Source organism: Callithrix jacchus, chromosome 6, assembly GCF_049354715.1.
Source record: "Callithrix jacchus isolate 240 chromosome 6, calJac240_pri, whole genome shotgun sequence".
Classification (NCBI taxonomy): domain Eukaryota; kingdom Metazoa; phylum Chordata; class Mammalia; order Primates; family Cebidae; genus Callithrix; species Callithrix jacchus.
This window is the reverse complement of record NC_133507.1, coordinates 1,832,324-1,846,463: the sequence shown is the minus strand read 5'-3', so window position 1 is coordinate 1,846,463 and position 14,140 is coordinate 1,832,324. Positions and strand designations below refer to the sequence as shown.

At 42.2% G+C, this 14,140-nt stretch overlaps 1 protein-coding gene across 21 annotated transcripts in view; it reads right to left on the bottom strand.

Annotated features, from left to right (window-relative positions):
- TUBGCP5 (tubulin gamma complex component 5) overlaps nt 1–14,140 on the bottom strand; it is a 38,290-nt gene that overhangs the window by 12,790 nt on the left and 11,360 nt on the right. For 7 of the 21 annotated variants that reach the window (XM_078375661.1, XM_078375662.1, XM_078375664.1 and 4 more), the window contains exons 7-13: nt 12,669–12,786; nt 11,624–11,713; nt 10,539–10,632; nt 9,437–9,683; nt 7,589–7,791; nt 5,769–5,884; nt 3,987–4,255 (exon numbers count right to left, since the gene is read on the bottom strand). In XM_078375661.1, coding sequence (XP_078231787.1) covers nt 3,987–4,255; nt 5,769–5,884; nt 7,589–7,791; nt 9,437–9,683; nt 10,539–10,632; nt 11,624–11,713; nt 12,669–12,786 — 1,137 coding nt within the window. Of the gene's footprint in view, nt 1–3,986; nt 4,256–5,768; nt 5,931–6,021; nt 6,066–7,588; nt 7,792–9,436; nt 9,684–10,538; nt 10,633–11,623; nt 11,714–12,668; nt 12,787–14,140 lie in introns of all 21 variants that reach the window. The other 14 variants (XM_078375663.1, XM_054257165.2, XM_035303520.3 and 11 more) reach the window with 3 other exon arrangements.

The window sequence follows — 14,140 nt, the reverse complement described above, 5'->3', positions numbered from 1 at the left end:
GAGGATTCCACAGTTCCCATGAGCTCTGAGCCCAGTTTGGAGAGCTGCTGGGAATACACGCAGCTGCCTTGCCCTGGGTTAGGAGCACAAGGTGTCTTTGCCACCCACTCTCTGAGCCAAGCTGCCGCAGCACGGCACCATCTCAAGACCAGAATCACCTCTGGAGCATGCCCTCCTCTGGGCCAGTAGCCACTGCACCTCTTCTGCACCCCAGCCACAGGGATAGCTGAATACCACAATCCCAGCTGTGTGGAGCCTAGGCCCAGGATCAGCTCCTGCATAGCAGGAAAACCACCCCCTGCCACTGCACTGTCTGGTAGCCCTGACAGACTGAACCCACCCTTGAATTGAGTTGGCCAAACTGCTGTGCCACCTCCAGAGGGTGGGAACACCCTGAGCTTTCTACCAGCTGACAGGCCTCCAGGCTGGTGGAACAGCTACAGACCCGTGCTCAGGAACTGAAAACAGACCCATAGCACCAACCCCTTGCAGACAGGCCTGTGGCCTACCCAGTGACCATGGCCAGCTTTCAGCATCTGAGAAACAGTCTCAGAGGCTGCCCTGGCAGGCATGCACCTAGGCTTCTTGAGCGGTCTTGCGCTGCATTCTTGGCTTGAGAAGAAACTCCACAGGCAGTGGCTGGGAGTCATGACCCCAGGCCAGCTGAGTAGCCACAGACCTGCATACTGGGCCTGCCAAACAGCCTTGTGGTCTGCCCTTGGTGGGCATGTCTCTAACCCAGCAAAGCAGCTTGGCACCCATATCCCAAACCTGAGAAAGAGCCTTAAAGTCCACCCCCAGTAAACACATACCCAGGTCAGCCAAGTAGCCTTCTACCTATGTGCTGGGCCTAAGAAGCAGGCTGATGGGCTGCCACTGGCAGATATATATCTAGGCCTGCCAATAAGCCATGTGACCATGTCCCAGGCCTGAAAAAGAGCCCCCATGGACTGTCCAGGCAGACATGCACCCCGGCTAGCCAAGCAGCCTTGTACCCACATCCTGGGCCTAAGAAACAGCCTTGTAGGCCAGCCCCAGCAAAGATACTCCCAGGAGAGCTGAGAAGCCTGTGCTCATGTTCGAGGCTTGAGAAATTACTCTGTGGACTGTCCTCATGGAGCCCCTGGGCCTGCCAACTCGTCTTGTGCCCACATCCCAGGCCTGAGAAATAGCCCCTTGGGCTATTACTGGCAGGCAGATACGCCTATAGGCTGGCCAAGCAACCACATGCTCATGTTACTGGCCAGAGTAACAGCCTGTGGTCCCAACCTGGCCAAACCAATGTGTACACGCATGTACCCCTAACCTGAGAAACAGTCCAGCAAGCCCACCCCAGCAAAGCCAGGCTACTGTTTTTTTTTGTTTTGGAAAAGTCTTGCTCTGCTGCCCAGGCTGGGGCATAGTGGCAACATCTTGGGTCACTGCAACCTCTGCCTTCTGGGTTCCAGTGACTCTTGTGCCTCAGCCTCCCAAGTAGCTGAGATTATAGGCATGTGCCACCACATCCAGCTAATTTTTACATTTTTGGTAGAGGTAGGGTTTTGGCATATCGGCCAGGCTGGTCTCAAACTCCTGGCCTCAAGTGATCCACCTGCCTTGGCCTCCCAAAGTGCTGAGATTACAGGTGTGAGCCGTCGCGCCTGGCCAGTTGTGCCACTGTTGCCACAAACTCCCGCAGTGTAGGTCACTGAGGTACTTGGAAACATCACTGAAGTGGATTACAGTCGTAGAAAGTACATGGAGACTGCACTATTGCATTCATCCAGAACCAGGGCCAATGCATTCCACTGGACCAACACTCCAAGACCCACTCATATGAATAACTCTTTCCCTACAAAACGTACTCCATAAAATTGGAAAAGGTGACTTTCCCACCAGATGTGTAGAAATCGATGTAGAATACATCAAACGTGAAAAAGCAAAGAAACATGACACCTCCCGAGGAAAACACCAACTCTCCAGTAAGAGACTACAATAAGGAAATACAGGAAATGCCAGAAATATAATTCAGATTTAAAGTCTTAAGGAAACTCAGTGAGACACAAAAGTACAAATAAACATTCAACAAAATCAGGAAAAGAATGTTTTGAATGAGAAGTTCAACAAAAATAGGTATTTAACAAACAAGTAAATTTTAAAGTGAAAGAATTCAATGAATGAGGCCAGGCGCGGAGGCCAGCACTTTGGGAGGCCAAGATGGGCAGATCACCTGAGGTCAGGAGTTCGGATCAACCTGGCTAACATGGTGAAACCGTCTCTACTAAAAATACAGAAAATTAGCTGGGCGTGGTGGCAGGCATCTGTAATCCCAGCTACTCAGGAAGCTGAGGCAGGAGAATCACTTGAGCCAGGGGGGCAGAACTTGCAGTGAGCCAAGATCACACCACTGCACTCCAGCTTAAGTGATGGGAATGAAATCCTCAAAAAAAAAAAGGCAAATGATCTGAACAGACATTCATCCAAAGAAGTCATACAAATGGCCAATAAATAGATGAAAAAAATGCTCAGCATCACTAATTACTAGGAAAAATGCAAGTCAAACCACAATGAGATATCATTTCAGCCCAGTCAGGATGGCTATTTATCACAAAGACAAAAAATGACAAATGCTGGTGAGGATGTGGAGAAAAGCGGGGAACTCTGACACAATGTTGATGGGAATATAAACTAGTGGAGACACTATGGAGAACAGTTTGAAGCTTCCTCAAAAAAATACAAAGAGAACTACTATCTGATATAGCAATCCCACTGGTGGGCATTTACCCAAAGGAAAGAAATCAGGATATCAAAGAGACATCTGCACCCATGTTTACTGCACACTATTCACACAGCCAAGATACGGAATCAACTTAGGTGTCCAACAACAGATGAATGGGTAAAGAAGTTGTGGTGTAGCCGGGCGCAGTGGCTCACACCTGTAATTCCAGCACTTTGGGAGGCCGAGGCGGGTGGATCACGAGGTCAAGAGATCGAGACCATCCTTCAACATGGTGAAACCCCGTCTCTACTAAAAATACAAAAAATTAGCTGGGCATGGTGGCGCGTGCCTGTAATCCCAGCTACTCGGGAGGCTGAGGCAGGAGAATTGCCTGAATCCAGGAGGCGGAGGTTGCGGTGAGGCGAGTTCACGCCATTGCACTCCAGTCTGGGTAACAAGAGCGAAACTCAGTCTCAAAAAAAAAAAAGAAATTGTGGTACCCACACACACAGAACTCAGAGATAAAAAAGAATGAATCCTGTTGTTTGCAGCAACACTGATGGAAATAGTGAACATTATGTGAAGTGAAATATGCCAGGAACAGGAGGAAGTTAAACACTGCATGTTTTCACTCATGTGGTAGCTAAAAAATGTTTATCTCATGTTAGTAAAAAGTAGAACAGGACACTAGATGCTGGATTTTGAAGGGGAAGGAAGGAAGACATTTGTTCAAGGATACAAACGGCTAGCTGGAAGGAATAAGTTCTAGTGTTCTGTATCACTATGGGATGCCTACAGTTAATCATACAGAGTTGCACACAGCTAAGAGGAGGATACTGAATGTTCCCAATATAAAGAAGTAGTAAATGTTTGAGGTGATGGAAATGCTAATTATCCCGAACTGATCAATATAAATGTATCAAAAACCACTATGTACTCCACGAATATATACAATTATGATGTCAGTTTATAACAACAATAAAAGAAAACAAATGGCAGGAAATTATTTTTTAAAGTTCCAGTTCTAAGGAATCTGGAGTAAGGAAAATGAATGTGGAACTTTTTGTCATTGCCTTTTTAAACACAGCACTGAAAGTTTTCAATAAGACGATCTTTTTAAAAATCAAGAGCAGCATGATTATTAATTCTATCACGACTGATAATTACCACTGAAATAAGAGGGCGTGATGACTTACAAACTACAAAATAATCAGGTATCAGGACGACAAGGGGGAGTAGGGGCAGGTGTCCCAACACTGAGGAAGACACAGGAACACAGAACAGGTACCTCTGGCTGCAGCCTGGCAGCTGGTGCTCTCTGCACACTGCAGGTTCTTCAGCAGCTGCATGGACTTGCCAGCCATTATGATCTGCTTCAGGACAGGTTTGAGGAAGGACACCATGGTGTGCTGCCTGCTAGAGGGCCCCTGGTCACTGCCGGAACTCGCACTCGCATTATCACTCATTTTTTCTTCATTTTCGGTCTTCTCTGACACGCTGTATAATGTGTAAGTTGCATACCAGAAGTCTCTGTGATTAACTGGAACATTTTTATTCCTAAAAAGATTCAAAATAATTTTAAACTTTAACTTCTCTTCCTTAAAAGTAATATACTTGTTCTAGTTTGTTGTCCAGACATTATAAAACATAATATTAGTTATTGGTAAACTGAAACAATCTTCAGGCAAATGGGGCAGTTTTAATCTGATCTCAGTTTAAAGACAAAAGCGAATAAATACTTTGAACAGTATAGGTAAAATTTAAGTAAGTAGAAACAGTTTCCTGAATTGGAATCATTTAAAATATGACAAATTTAGTCCTTTTTAGAAGTAAAATTAAAGTTTTTCCCACTTACCATCTCCCGTGAAACTAATTTGTAGACTTCTCTACCATTTTCCCTCCCAAGATTCTTAACTGGACTACTTTTAACAATAAAATGATGGTCAATCATCACTCTACAAGAACAGTCAGAGTCCCGTTTTCCACAGAAATTCTCATATGAGACTGATGAGTCGGGACACAGTGACAGACAACAGAGTACGTTGAAGGGAGGTCATTTCACTTATGTGAGCATTGCATACACATTGCTACGCTTTCAGAACACTAAGGACTTAAAGTTACCCTTCCTGATGCATTCAATGGATAGCTATCAATAGAAACTGCACATCTAAATACACTACATCATTTAAAATTGTGTTAAAAGACTACAAATAGCTCTAATTATAGTTTATATGATTCTGTTCAGAAAAATTAAATAACTGAAGGGAAATTGCCATAAATGGATTAAGATTTTTCTTAATTTTTATTAAATATTATAGTAAGGTATTAGTTGAATTAATTCACTTCAGAGAATAGTAAAAAAAATTATAGTAAGGTAAAAGAAATGAGTAGCTAATTCTGACCAATAAATGTATTAGAGGCATATTCTATAGTATTTCTGTATGTCTTTACCGATACTTTACACTGGAAATAGCGGAAACCATCTGATATCACCTAAACTCATTTTATGGGAAGCAGTGTACAGTAGCCAGCCATAGATACACTATCATCCAAAAATATAATTTGCTTAAAAGTTGTGAACTGCTCAAGCCTGTAATCCCAGCACTTTGGGAGGCAGAGGCGGGTGGATCACGAGGTCAAGAGATCGAGACCATCCTGGTCAACATGGTGAAACCCCGTCTCTACTAAAAATACAAAAAATTAGCTGGGCGTGGTGGCGCGTGCCTGTAATCCCAGCTACTCAGGAGGCTGAGGCAGGAGAATTGCCTGAACCCAGGAGGCGGAGGTTGCGGTGAGCCGAGATTGCGCCATTGCACTCCAGCCTGGGTAACAAGAGCTAAACTCCGTCTCAAAAAAAAAAAAAAAGTTGTGAACTGACAAAACCTGGACAAAGATATTAATAATCGGCTGGCATTACTGACGTCTTCCATAAAAATGAAATAGAACTAGCCTATGATGACGACAAGTTTTGTGATATGGACTATACTTTCTTAGTACCGTAATGAAAGATTTGATTTTCACGGGGAGCAAACTGGTGACGCCAGCCGACCTTGTGCTCTGTGCAGCTCACCTCTGGATGATGAACTCCCTGGCGCCGTCCCACAGGTGCCCGTGCACGATCCACTCATCCACTGTCTGCAGGTAAGGCCGCACCGTTTCCACCCAGAGAAAGAACAGGAGGGAGACCTGAGGCAGAGATTGTGCACGGTCAGCTCTCAGGGCTCCCTGGCCACTAGAACAGAAGGAGGTTTAAACATTTCTGAAACGCCTTGAAATTAAAAAATCCAAAAACATATGCTTTAAAATCCTTATGAGAAACTCACCTAAGTATGGAAGGATCATATTGTTTGCAGTCCAGACTGGGAAACTTGAGTGAAAATGACACAGAGGCAGGTGTGACCTGAGACAGCCCTGGCAGGTGAGCAAGGTTTCCCTATCTAAATCGTACTACTAGCGAGGTGTCTATTAAGAGTGAGGAAATTACTTAATTCCAGTAGCTCTCAGACAAAAATGGCAGTGCTGAGAGAAAATCAATCTCTTTTATATTGAAATGCAGTATTAAATTGGTGAGAAAAAAAGTTATACCAACAAACTGGAAAATACACCTGATATACATACCCAAATAAAACTGTAGCTTTCTAAATTACAGCCTCTAGATAGATTTTTAAAGCTATATATTGTTTGATACAGGGTCTTGCTCAGTCTGTCACCCAAGCTGAAGTGCAGTGGTGCAAACATGGCTCGCCAGAGCCTCAACCTTCCACACTCAAGCAATCTTCCTGCCTCAGCCCCTTGAATACCTGGAACCACAGGAATGGCTACTACTCCATAGCTCACTAATTTTTTGAGACAGAGTATCACTCTATCGCCCAGGCTGGAGTATAGTGGCATGATCTCAGCTCACTGCAACCTCTTGGGTTCAAGTGATTCTCCTGTCTCAGCCTCCTGAGTAGCTGGGACTATAGGTTATCGCCACCATACTCGGCTAATTTTAGTATTTTTTGCAGAGATGGGGTTTCACCATGTTGGCCAGGCTGGTGTCAAATTCCTGATGTCAGCACACCTGGCTACTTTTAAAATTTTTTGTAGAGACAGGGTCTTAGTATGCTGCCCAGGCTGGTCTCAAATTCCTGGGCTCAAGTGATCCTCTCACCTCATACTCCTAAGTAGCTGGAACTACAGGCATGAGCCACTGTGTCTGGTCTAGATTTGTATTTTTTAAATACAATATAAAATATATAACATAAAAGTTATCATCTTACCTATTTGTTTCTTCTTTAAATTTTAATTTAACTTATTTTTTTTTAAGGACAGGGTCTCACTATATTGGCCAGGCAAGTCTCAAACTCCTGGGCTTAAGCAGTCCTCCCTTGGCCTCCTGAAGTGTGGAGACTATAGGCATGAGCCACTGTGCACCGCCCTCGCCATTTTTAAGTTCAGAGGTTTTAAGTACATTCGCATTGTTGTGACAAATCTCCGGAACGTTTTCATGTCGTATAACTGAAACTATGTACCCATTAAATAACAGCTCCCTCCTCCCCAGTCCTTGGTAACCACCATTCCACTCTGTTTCTGTGAATGTGACTACGTCAGACACTTCCTGTAACAGGCTTAGTGTTTATGTAAGGAAGCGTTATTGTACGTCTATATACCTCGGCGAGGCATGTCTCACATGCTGCTTTGCCCTCGCCTCATCCTTTTGAGGGTCTTGGCAATTAGAGCTGAAAAGTTGTTTCTTACAGCCTCAAATTTGGAAGCTAATTTGACAACTCTGAACTGTCCGACAGGTCACCATTCCAGTATCATTAAGCACAGAACCATGACCAGCCGTCTCCCACCCCTGTGCTGTGCAGAATGGAGTCACGCACTTTAGGCAGAAGTCTCACATACGGTTTGCTCAGAGGCCTCTCCAACATTGTCATATTCGAGGATGGCCTTGTACAGAGTGTTGAGCAGGTGGGAGGCCCGGACGACATTTCGAGTATCAGGTGGAACTTCTGCTACTCCGGTACTAAACACTCTGTGCAGAACCTTGAGCTGAGCCAATCGAGGCGACAGCTTGTCCACCACTATTGCAAGAGTTATTGTAGCATCTGCAAATATCAACAGATCAAACTCAATAGCAAGGAAAAATACATGCATGTAAAATGTGACATAAATGCTGGCAAATCATCAGGTTTATGGGCAGGCAGGGAAAATGAAGGATGGTGGATTTTGATTGCACATCACAAGGACCTAACTTCCCTAAGGAAGAACTCCTGCAAGTCATGGAGAAAAAGGTAACTCAGCAGAAAAATATATAAAAAAACTGACAGTTCACAGAAAAGGGAAGATGAGGGGTTCTAAAACATACAGAAAGTCAAGCTACCTTACTTATAATAAAAGAATGCAAATTAAAATTATACTAGGTAAAACAAAACACCTCCCCATGGGCCAATGTTAGTGTAGGAAGCTGTGCCTAGAGAGGGCTGCACAAGCTCCTGTGAGGCGACGGCACAGCTGGGACCTCAACATGGAAGTCACCATGTGGAGCTAGACATGTGATAAAACGGCCTGGAACTATACACGAAGATACTACACCCACCCCTGCTCAAAGCAAGTTCCTGCAACAATGGGAAACTGCGTCAGGTCTGCGGCTTGGCTAATGGGCCACGCCAGTGTCAGTTTCCCACTTTTGATCATGTACTATAACTATGTGAGGTTCTGCTACCGGGGGAAGTAAAGTAATGGGAACACAGGACCTCTCTGTATTATTTTCTGTGGTACTTCAAACTAAAAGTTAAGGGTAAAAAGCTACATGGGTTACCACTTTACATCTGCTATAATCTATAATGATGAGGACCAAAACGTCTGACAACACACGGATGGCAAGAGTGTGAGGAAACAGGTATTCATCTACATGGCTCACAAGAGTATACATTTGTTTACTTGTACCTCCCCATAGAGTAAAGTGGCAAAACTCAGCAAAATCACACATGGCAACTCCATTTATAAGAACCTATCCTACATGGTCAGGTGTGATATAATCCCAGCTCGTACCTGTAATATCAGCATTTTGGGAAGCTAAGGTGGGCAAGCCAGGAGTTCAAGAGCAGCCTGGTCAACATGGTGAAACCCTGTCTCTACTAAAAATACAAAAAATTAGCCGGGCGTGGTGGCACGTGCCTGTAGTCCCAGCCACTCAGGAGGCTGAGGCAGGAGAATCACTTGAACCCAGGAGGCAGAGGTTGCGGTGAGCCGAGATCGTGCCACTGCACTCCAGCCTGGGCAACAGAGTGAGAATCTGTCTCAGAAAAACAACGAATAAATAAAAAACCAAGAAGCTCTTCATATTTGTATGGTATTATCCTCAAAATTTAAATTAGAAATATTTGAAGAGAGTAGTGTAATGACTGTTACGTATGGGTGTATGTATATGCACTGCTTGTGTATGTTGAACTCTTTCTGGAAGGATGTGTAAGAACCTGAGGACCTGGCTGTCTCTGGGGAGGGGAACCGACTGGCTGGAGAACTGGAGAAGGAAGACAAATTTAGATTTTTCAGTCTAAACCCTCTGTAGTTTTTTGATTTTGAGAGATATGAATGGGTTAAAAATATAAATTTAATTTAAAAAATGAAGTATTCATGAGAACTACTTATTTGCCAGGCAACTTTCAAATCCTATATAATGAAAAATCTAAATGGCATTCCAATTATGAGTTATGTGTAGTACGAGTAAAACTGAAGAACATCTAATACCATTATTGATGATGCACTTCTCAATTTCTGCAAGTTCCTCTTTGAAACTAATGAAGTATTTGTACAGGGCCCACATAAAAGCCTGGTAGGTTCTAAAGGGAGCTTCAGGTGACTTCTTAGGAACAGACCCACTTCCAGGCAGCATGCTTTCGGAACTGTGTCCCATGACTTCGTCAATGAACTCCTGGAGCCGAAATACAACCTGGCCATACGCTGCTATTTGTTCCAGCACAGATCGTAAACAGCTCTATGACAGAAGCAAACCGCAGTTATTCAAAGGTGATCTTCCGTGAACATTCAAATTCATTTCCCTCTCACTGTAAAATATTTCTTTTACAATTCCTTTAAACAGTATGTTTAGTAGAAGACAAAGTCATAAAGTGATGAATAGTTTTATACACAAAGGAAAGAGTGAGCATTAATTTCAACAGACTAGAGAATTATGGCTTATGTTTTTTTTAAATATACGTAAGGTAATCTACTTAAGGCAAAAAAATTACAGTATATAGCTTTTACAATACAGAATGACAGATCTAAACAGCATAAAATGCAAACTGAAATTATAAATGTCCCAAAGAATATTAAGGAATTCTCTTAAGTACTGTAAAGATGCACAACTCAATTTTTCTTTTTGGATATTAAATATTTATTTATTTATTTTTGAGACAGAGTCTTGCTCTGCCACCCAGGCTAGAGTGCAGTGGCGTGATCTCAGCTCACTGCAACCTCTGCCTCCAGGTTCAAGCGATTGTCTTGCTTCAGCCTCCTGAGTAGCTGGGATTACAGGTGCCTGCCACTGAGCCTGGCTAATTTTTATATTTTTTAGTAGAGACAGGGTTTCACCGTCTTGGCCAGGCTGGTCTCAAATTCCTGACCTCGTGATCCACCCACCTCGGCCTCCCAAAGTGCTGGGATTACAGGCGTGAGCCACCGTGCCTGGCCTGGATATTAAATAATTTTAAATTAATCTTTTTTGCATAAGGAAGCACAAATGAGTTCAATTACAGGTAATTTCAATATTGCAAAATGTTCTAAAATTATATTACCACGGTTTACATAAATCCTATGATTTCTTAAATAACAACAAATATAAATTACTTACATGTGTTAAATGAGTTACTATAATATTGTTTCTCACAGTTACTTTCCCATCTATCAGCTGAAATATAAAGAGCTTTTTCACTCCTGAAAGTAACCTGAAATTAGATAAAAAAAGATGAGTGTACTTTAAGTCTAGAAAAAAATTCATGACAGTATGCCCAGAAAAAAATGTTTTTTTTCTATTTGTTTGTTTGTTTTTATAGGGTCTCACTTTGTCACCCAGGCTGGAGTGCAGTAGTGATCACAGCTCACTGCAGCCTCAACCTACTGGGTTCAAGTGATTCTTTAGCCTCGGCCTCCTGAATGGCTGGGGCTACAGGTAAATGTCACCATGCCTGGCTAATTTTTGTATTTTTTATAGAGATGGGGGTTTCACCTTGCTGCCTAGGCTGGTCTTAAACTCCTGATCTCAAGTGATCCACCTGCCTTGGCCTCCCATAGTGCTGGGACTTAGGCGTGAGCCAACATGCCCCACTTCAGGATATTTTTATTAAATATTCAGAATTAAGGGGTAACAAGGTCAGATAATAAGAAAATGGAAGACATCAATCTTTTCATCTGATTACCTTATGACTCAAAATATTTCAACATCGTCTTAGAGAGAAGTCCAAGACATATTGTCAGAGGATCTCCCCCATATACTGGATGACCCAAAGAGATCTTCCTATTCTAAGAATGCCAGTATGTCAATATCATACTTTACGGTGAGACCACCAGGACCTGGAATTTTAATAGTAACAGCACCACGTGCTGCATTAGATTCCTGGCTTCCAGGTACGGGCACAGGCCCTCACTGATACTCTCTGCCTATTAAGAATAGTAGTAAACCTTGCTCTGAACTCAAGTGTTAAAGAAGTGATGGACTAATCTAAGTAAATCATACGCTAAACTATTTAAAATAAAAATGAAGTAAACATGTCAAAATCTCTCAATCTCCACAGTCAAATCTGGTATGAACTTGACACCTAATGGTCTATTTCTAGTTTGCATGTGAAAATGCTTTAACAGTTTCCTTTAATAAAAGTTTTGCTTCTCAGTAATCAAGCATCATATATGAAGACTATTAATTAAGTGAATATATCTTACCACAGCGTTTCCCGAATAACCTGAGTCTCAGTAACCAAAACTCTGTCATCTGGAACATACAATGGATCACTGCTGTACAAGTGTTGGTCCCTATGAGACAGTAAAGATAAACATCAACAGAAAGTTTCTAAGTAAGTAAATAACTTATCTTAAAGAATATTCACAATTTAGTGCTAACCTTAACTGGCTATCAATTAGCAAGTACACATAATAAATGGCTTAAATGCCCCTCCTACTTTCACATCACTCAAAATCCTGAGAAATACTTTCAGAACAATTGCAATTGTTATGTTTATTGCTAATTTAGGCAAATGTTTACAATTATGTGATGCTGTTTTCTGGAAAACAATACGTCTATTTTTATAGTAAGCATACCAAAACAGAAATCAAATAATGCTCTAATATATACCAATCCATTTACCTTGAAATGAACAAAAAAATCAAAATACAGATTATAATTAAATAATACTATAATTTTACGATTTTCAGCAACAATTAAATAATCAAAAACTATTCAACTAGAATTTTCAATACTGGCCAGGTGTGCTGGCTCACACTTGTAATTCCAGCACTTAGGGAGGCCAAGGCAGGTGGATCACTTGTGGACAGGAGTTCAAGACCAGCCTGGCCATGGTAAAACCCCATCTCTACTAAAAATATAAAAATCAGCTGGGTGTGGTGGTATGTGCCTATAATCCCAGCTACCTGGGAGACTGAAGCATGAGAACTGCTGGAACCCGGGAGGCAGAGGCTGCAGTGAGCCATGATTATGCCACTGCACTCCAGATAGGGTGACAGAGCAAGACCTTCTCTCCCCCCGCCAAAAAATAAAAAATAAAAAGTTAGTTGGGTGAGGTGAAGACTGCAGTGAGTTGCAATATCACCACTGCACTGCAGCCAGGGCAACTAGAGTAAGACTGTGCTCAAAAAAAAACAAAAACAAATTTAAATTTCAGGGAAGAACCGAACTTACAAATCAAAGACAAATGTTTTAACATCAAAGTTTTTTCTACTACCACATTGAATGAAAACTTCAGCTTCTTACCAGACAGCAGCTAAATTGGAGTGCAAGTGTAAGCTATAAGGAAACTGGGAGGGCCTGGCTGTCCAGTACTGATGGACCACGTGATGTTCCAGCCAGCTTCGGTCATCTGGCTCATCTGCTTCAAAGAAATGTAGTAAGTTTGAGTTATAATAGTTAACAACAATAAATACTGGGTCACAGTATCTGGACTTACAGATCCATTCAAATGTATAGTTGAAAATGGCTTTTAAAAAATAACAGCTACCTAACAACATTTACTTATATATCATCATTTATTTTAAACCACATATATCGGCTGGGTTCTATGGCTCATGGGTATAACCCCAGCCATTTGGGAAACCAGGGTGGGATGATCACTTGAGTCCAGGAGTTCAAGACTAGCAACACATTTAGAAAGAAACACATACTAAATTTAATTAATGTTATTGACTAGAAAGTAGAAAAAAAAATTGTCCCACACATGAAAAGATATAAATGGTACATGTTAATAGTCCAATAACCATTAAGGAAATTGAAATGGTAACCAAAGACCTTCCCAACCACTCCCAAAGCCTCAGCACTGGTGCTAAATTCTGAAGGATTAGATGGTGTCTATCTTACATGAGTCGCTTGAAAAAGCGGAAAGAGAAAGCCACCTAACATTTCATGAGGCTAATGTAACAGTGACGCTTAAACCAGATAAAGACGTGATAAATGTAATTCATCAAAGTATAAAGATGAAAAATCCTACATTAAAAAAGAGCTAAAGGCCGGGCGTGGTGGCTCACGCCTGTAATCCCAGCACTTTGGGAGGCTGAGGCGGGCGGATCACGAGGTCAAGAGATCAAGACCATCCTGGTCAACAAGGTGAAACCCCGTCTCTACTAAAAATACAAAAATTAGCTGGGCATGGTGGCGCGTGCCTGTAATCCCAGCTACTTGGGAGGCTGAGGCAGGAGAATTGCCTGAACCCAGAAGGCGGAGGTTGCGGTGAGCCAAGATCGTGCCATTGCACTCCAGTCTGGGTAACAACAGTGAAACTCTGTATCAAAAAAAAAAAAAAAAAAAGAGCTAACCTGCTGGGCTCAGTGGCTCACATCTGTAATCCCAGCCTGGGCTGCTCTCTAACATAATGAAAGCATCATCTCTACAAAAAAGAAGGAAAAAAAAAAAGAAAAGAGCCGGGTGTGGTGGCATGCACCTGAAGTCCCAGCTTCTTAGGAGACTGAGGTAGAGGACAGCTTGAGCCCAGGAGGTTGAGGCTGGAGTGAGCTGTGATCATGCTACTGCACTCCAGCCTGGGTGACAGAGCAGGACGCTATCTTTAAAAAAAAAAAAAAAAAGTTAATCCAAAATTGAACCCAATCTAATAATGTACTAAAAAATAACATGACCCAACAAGTTTAGGTGAGGAATTCAAGGATAATTCAATATCAGAAAGTTTATCAATGTATTATTAGGATAAAAGAGAAAAGTTATGAGATTATCTCACA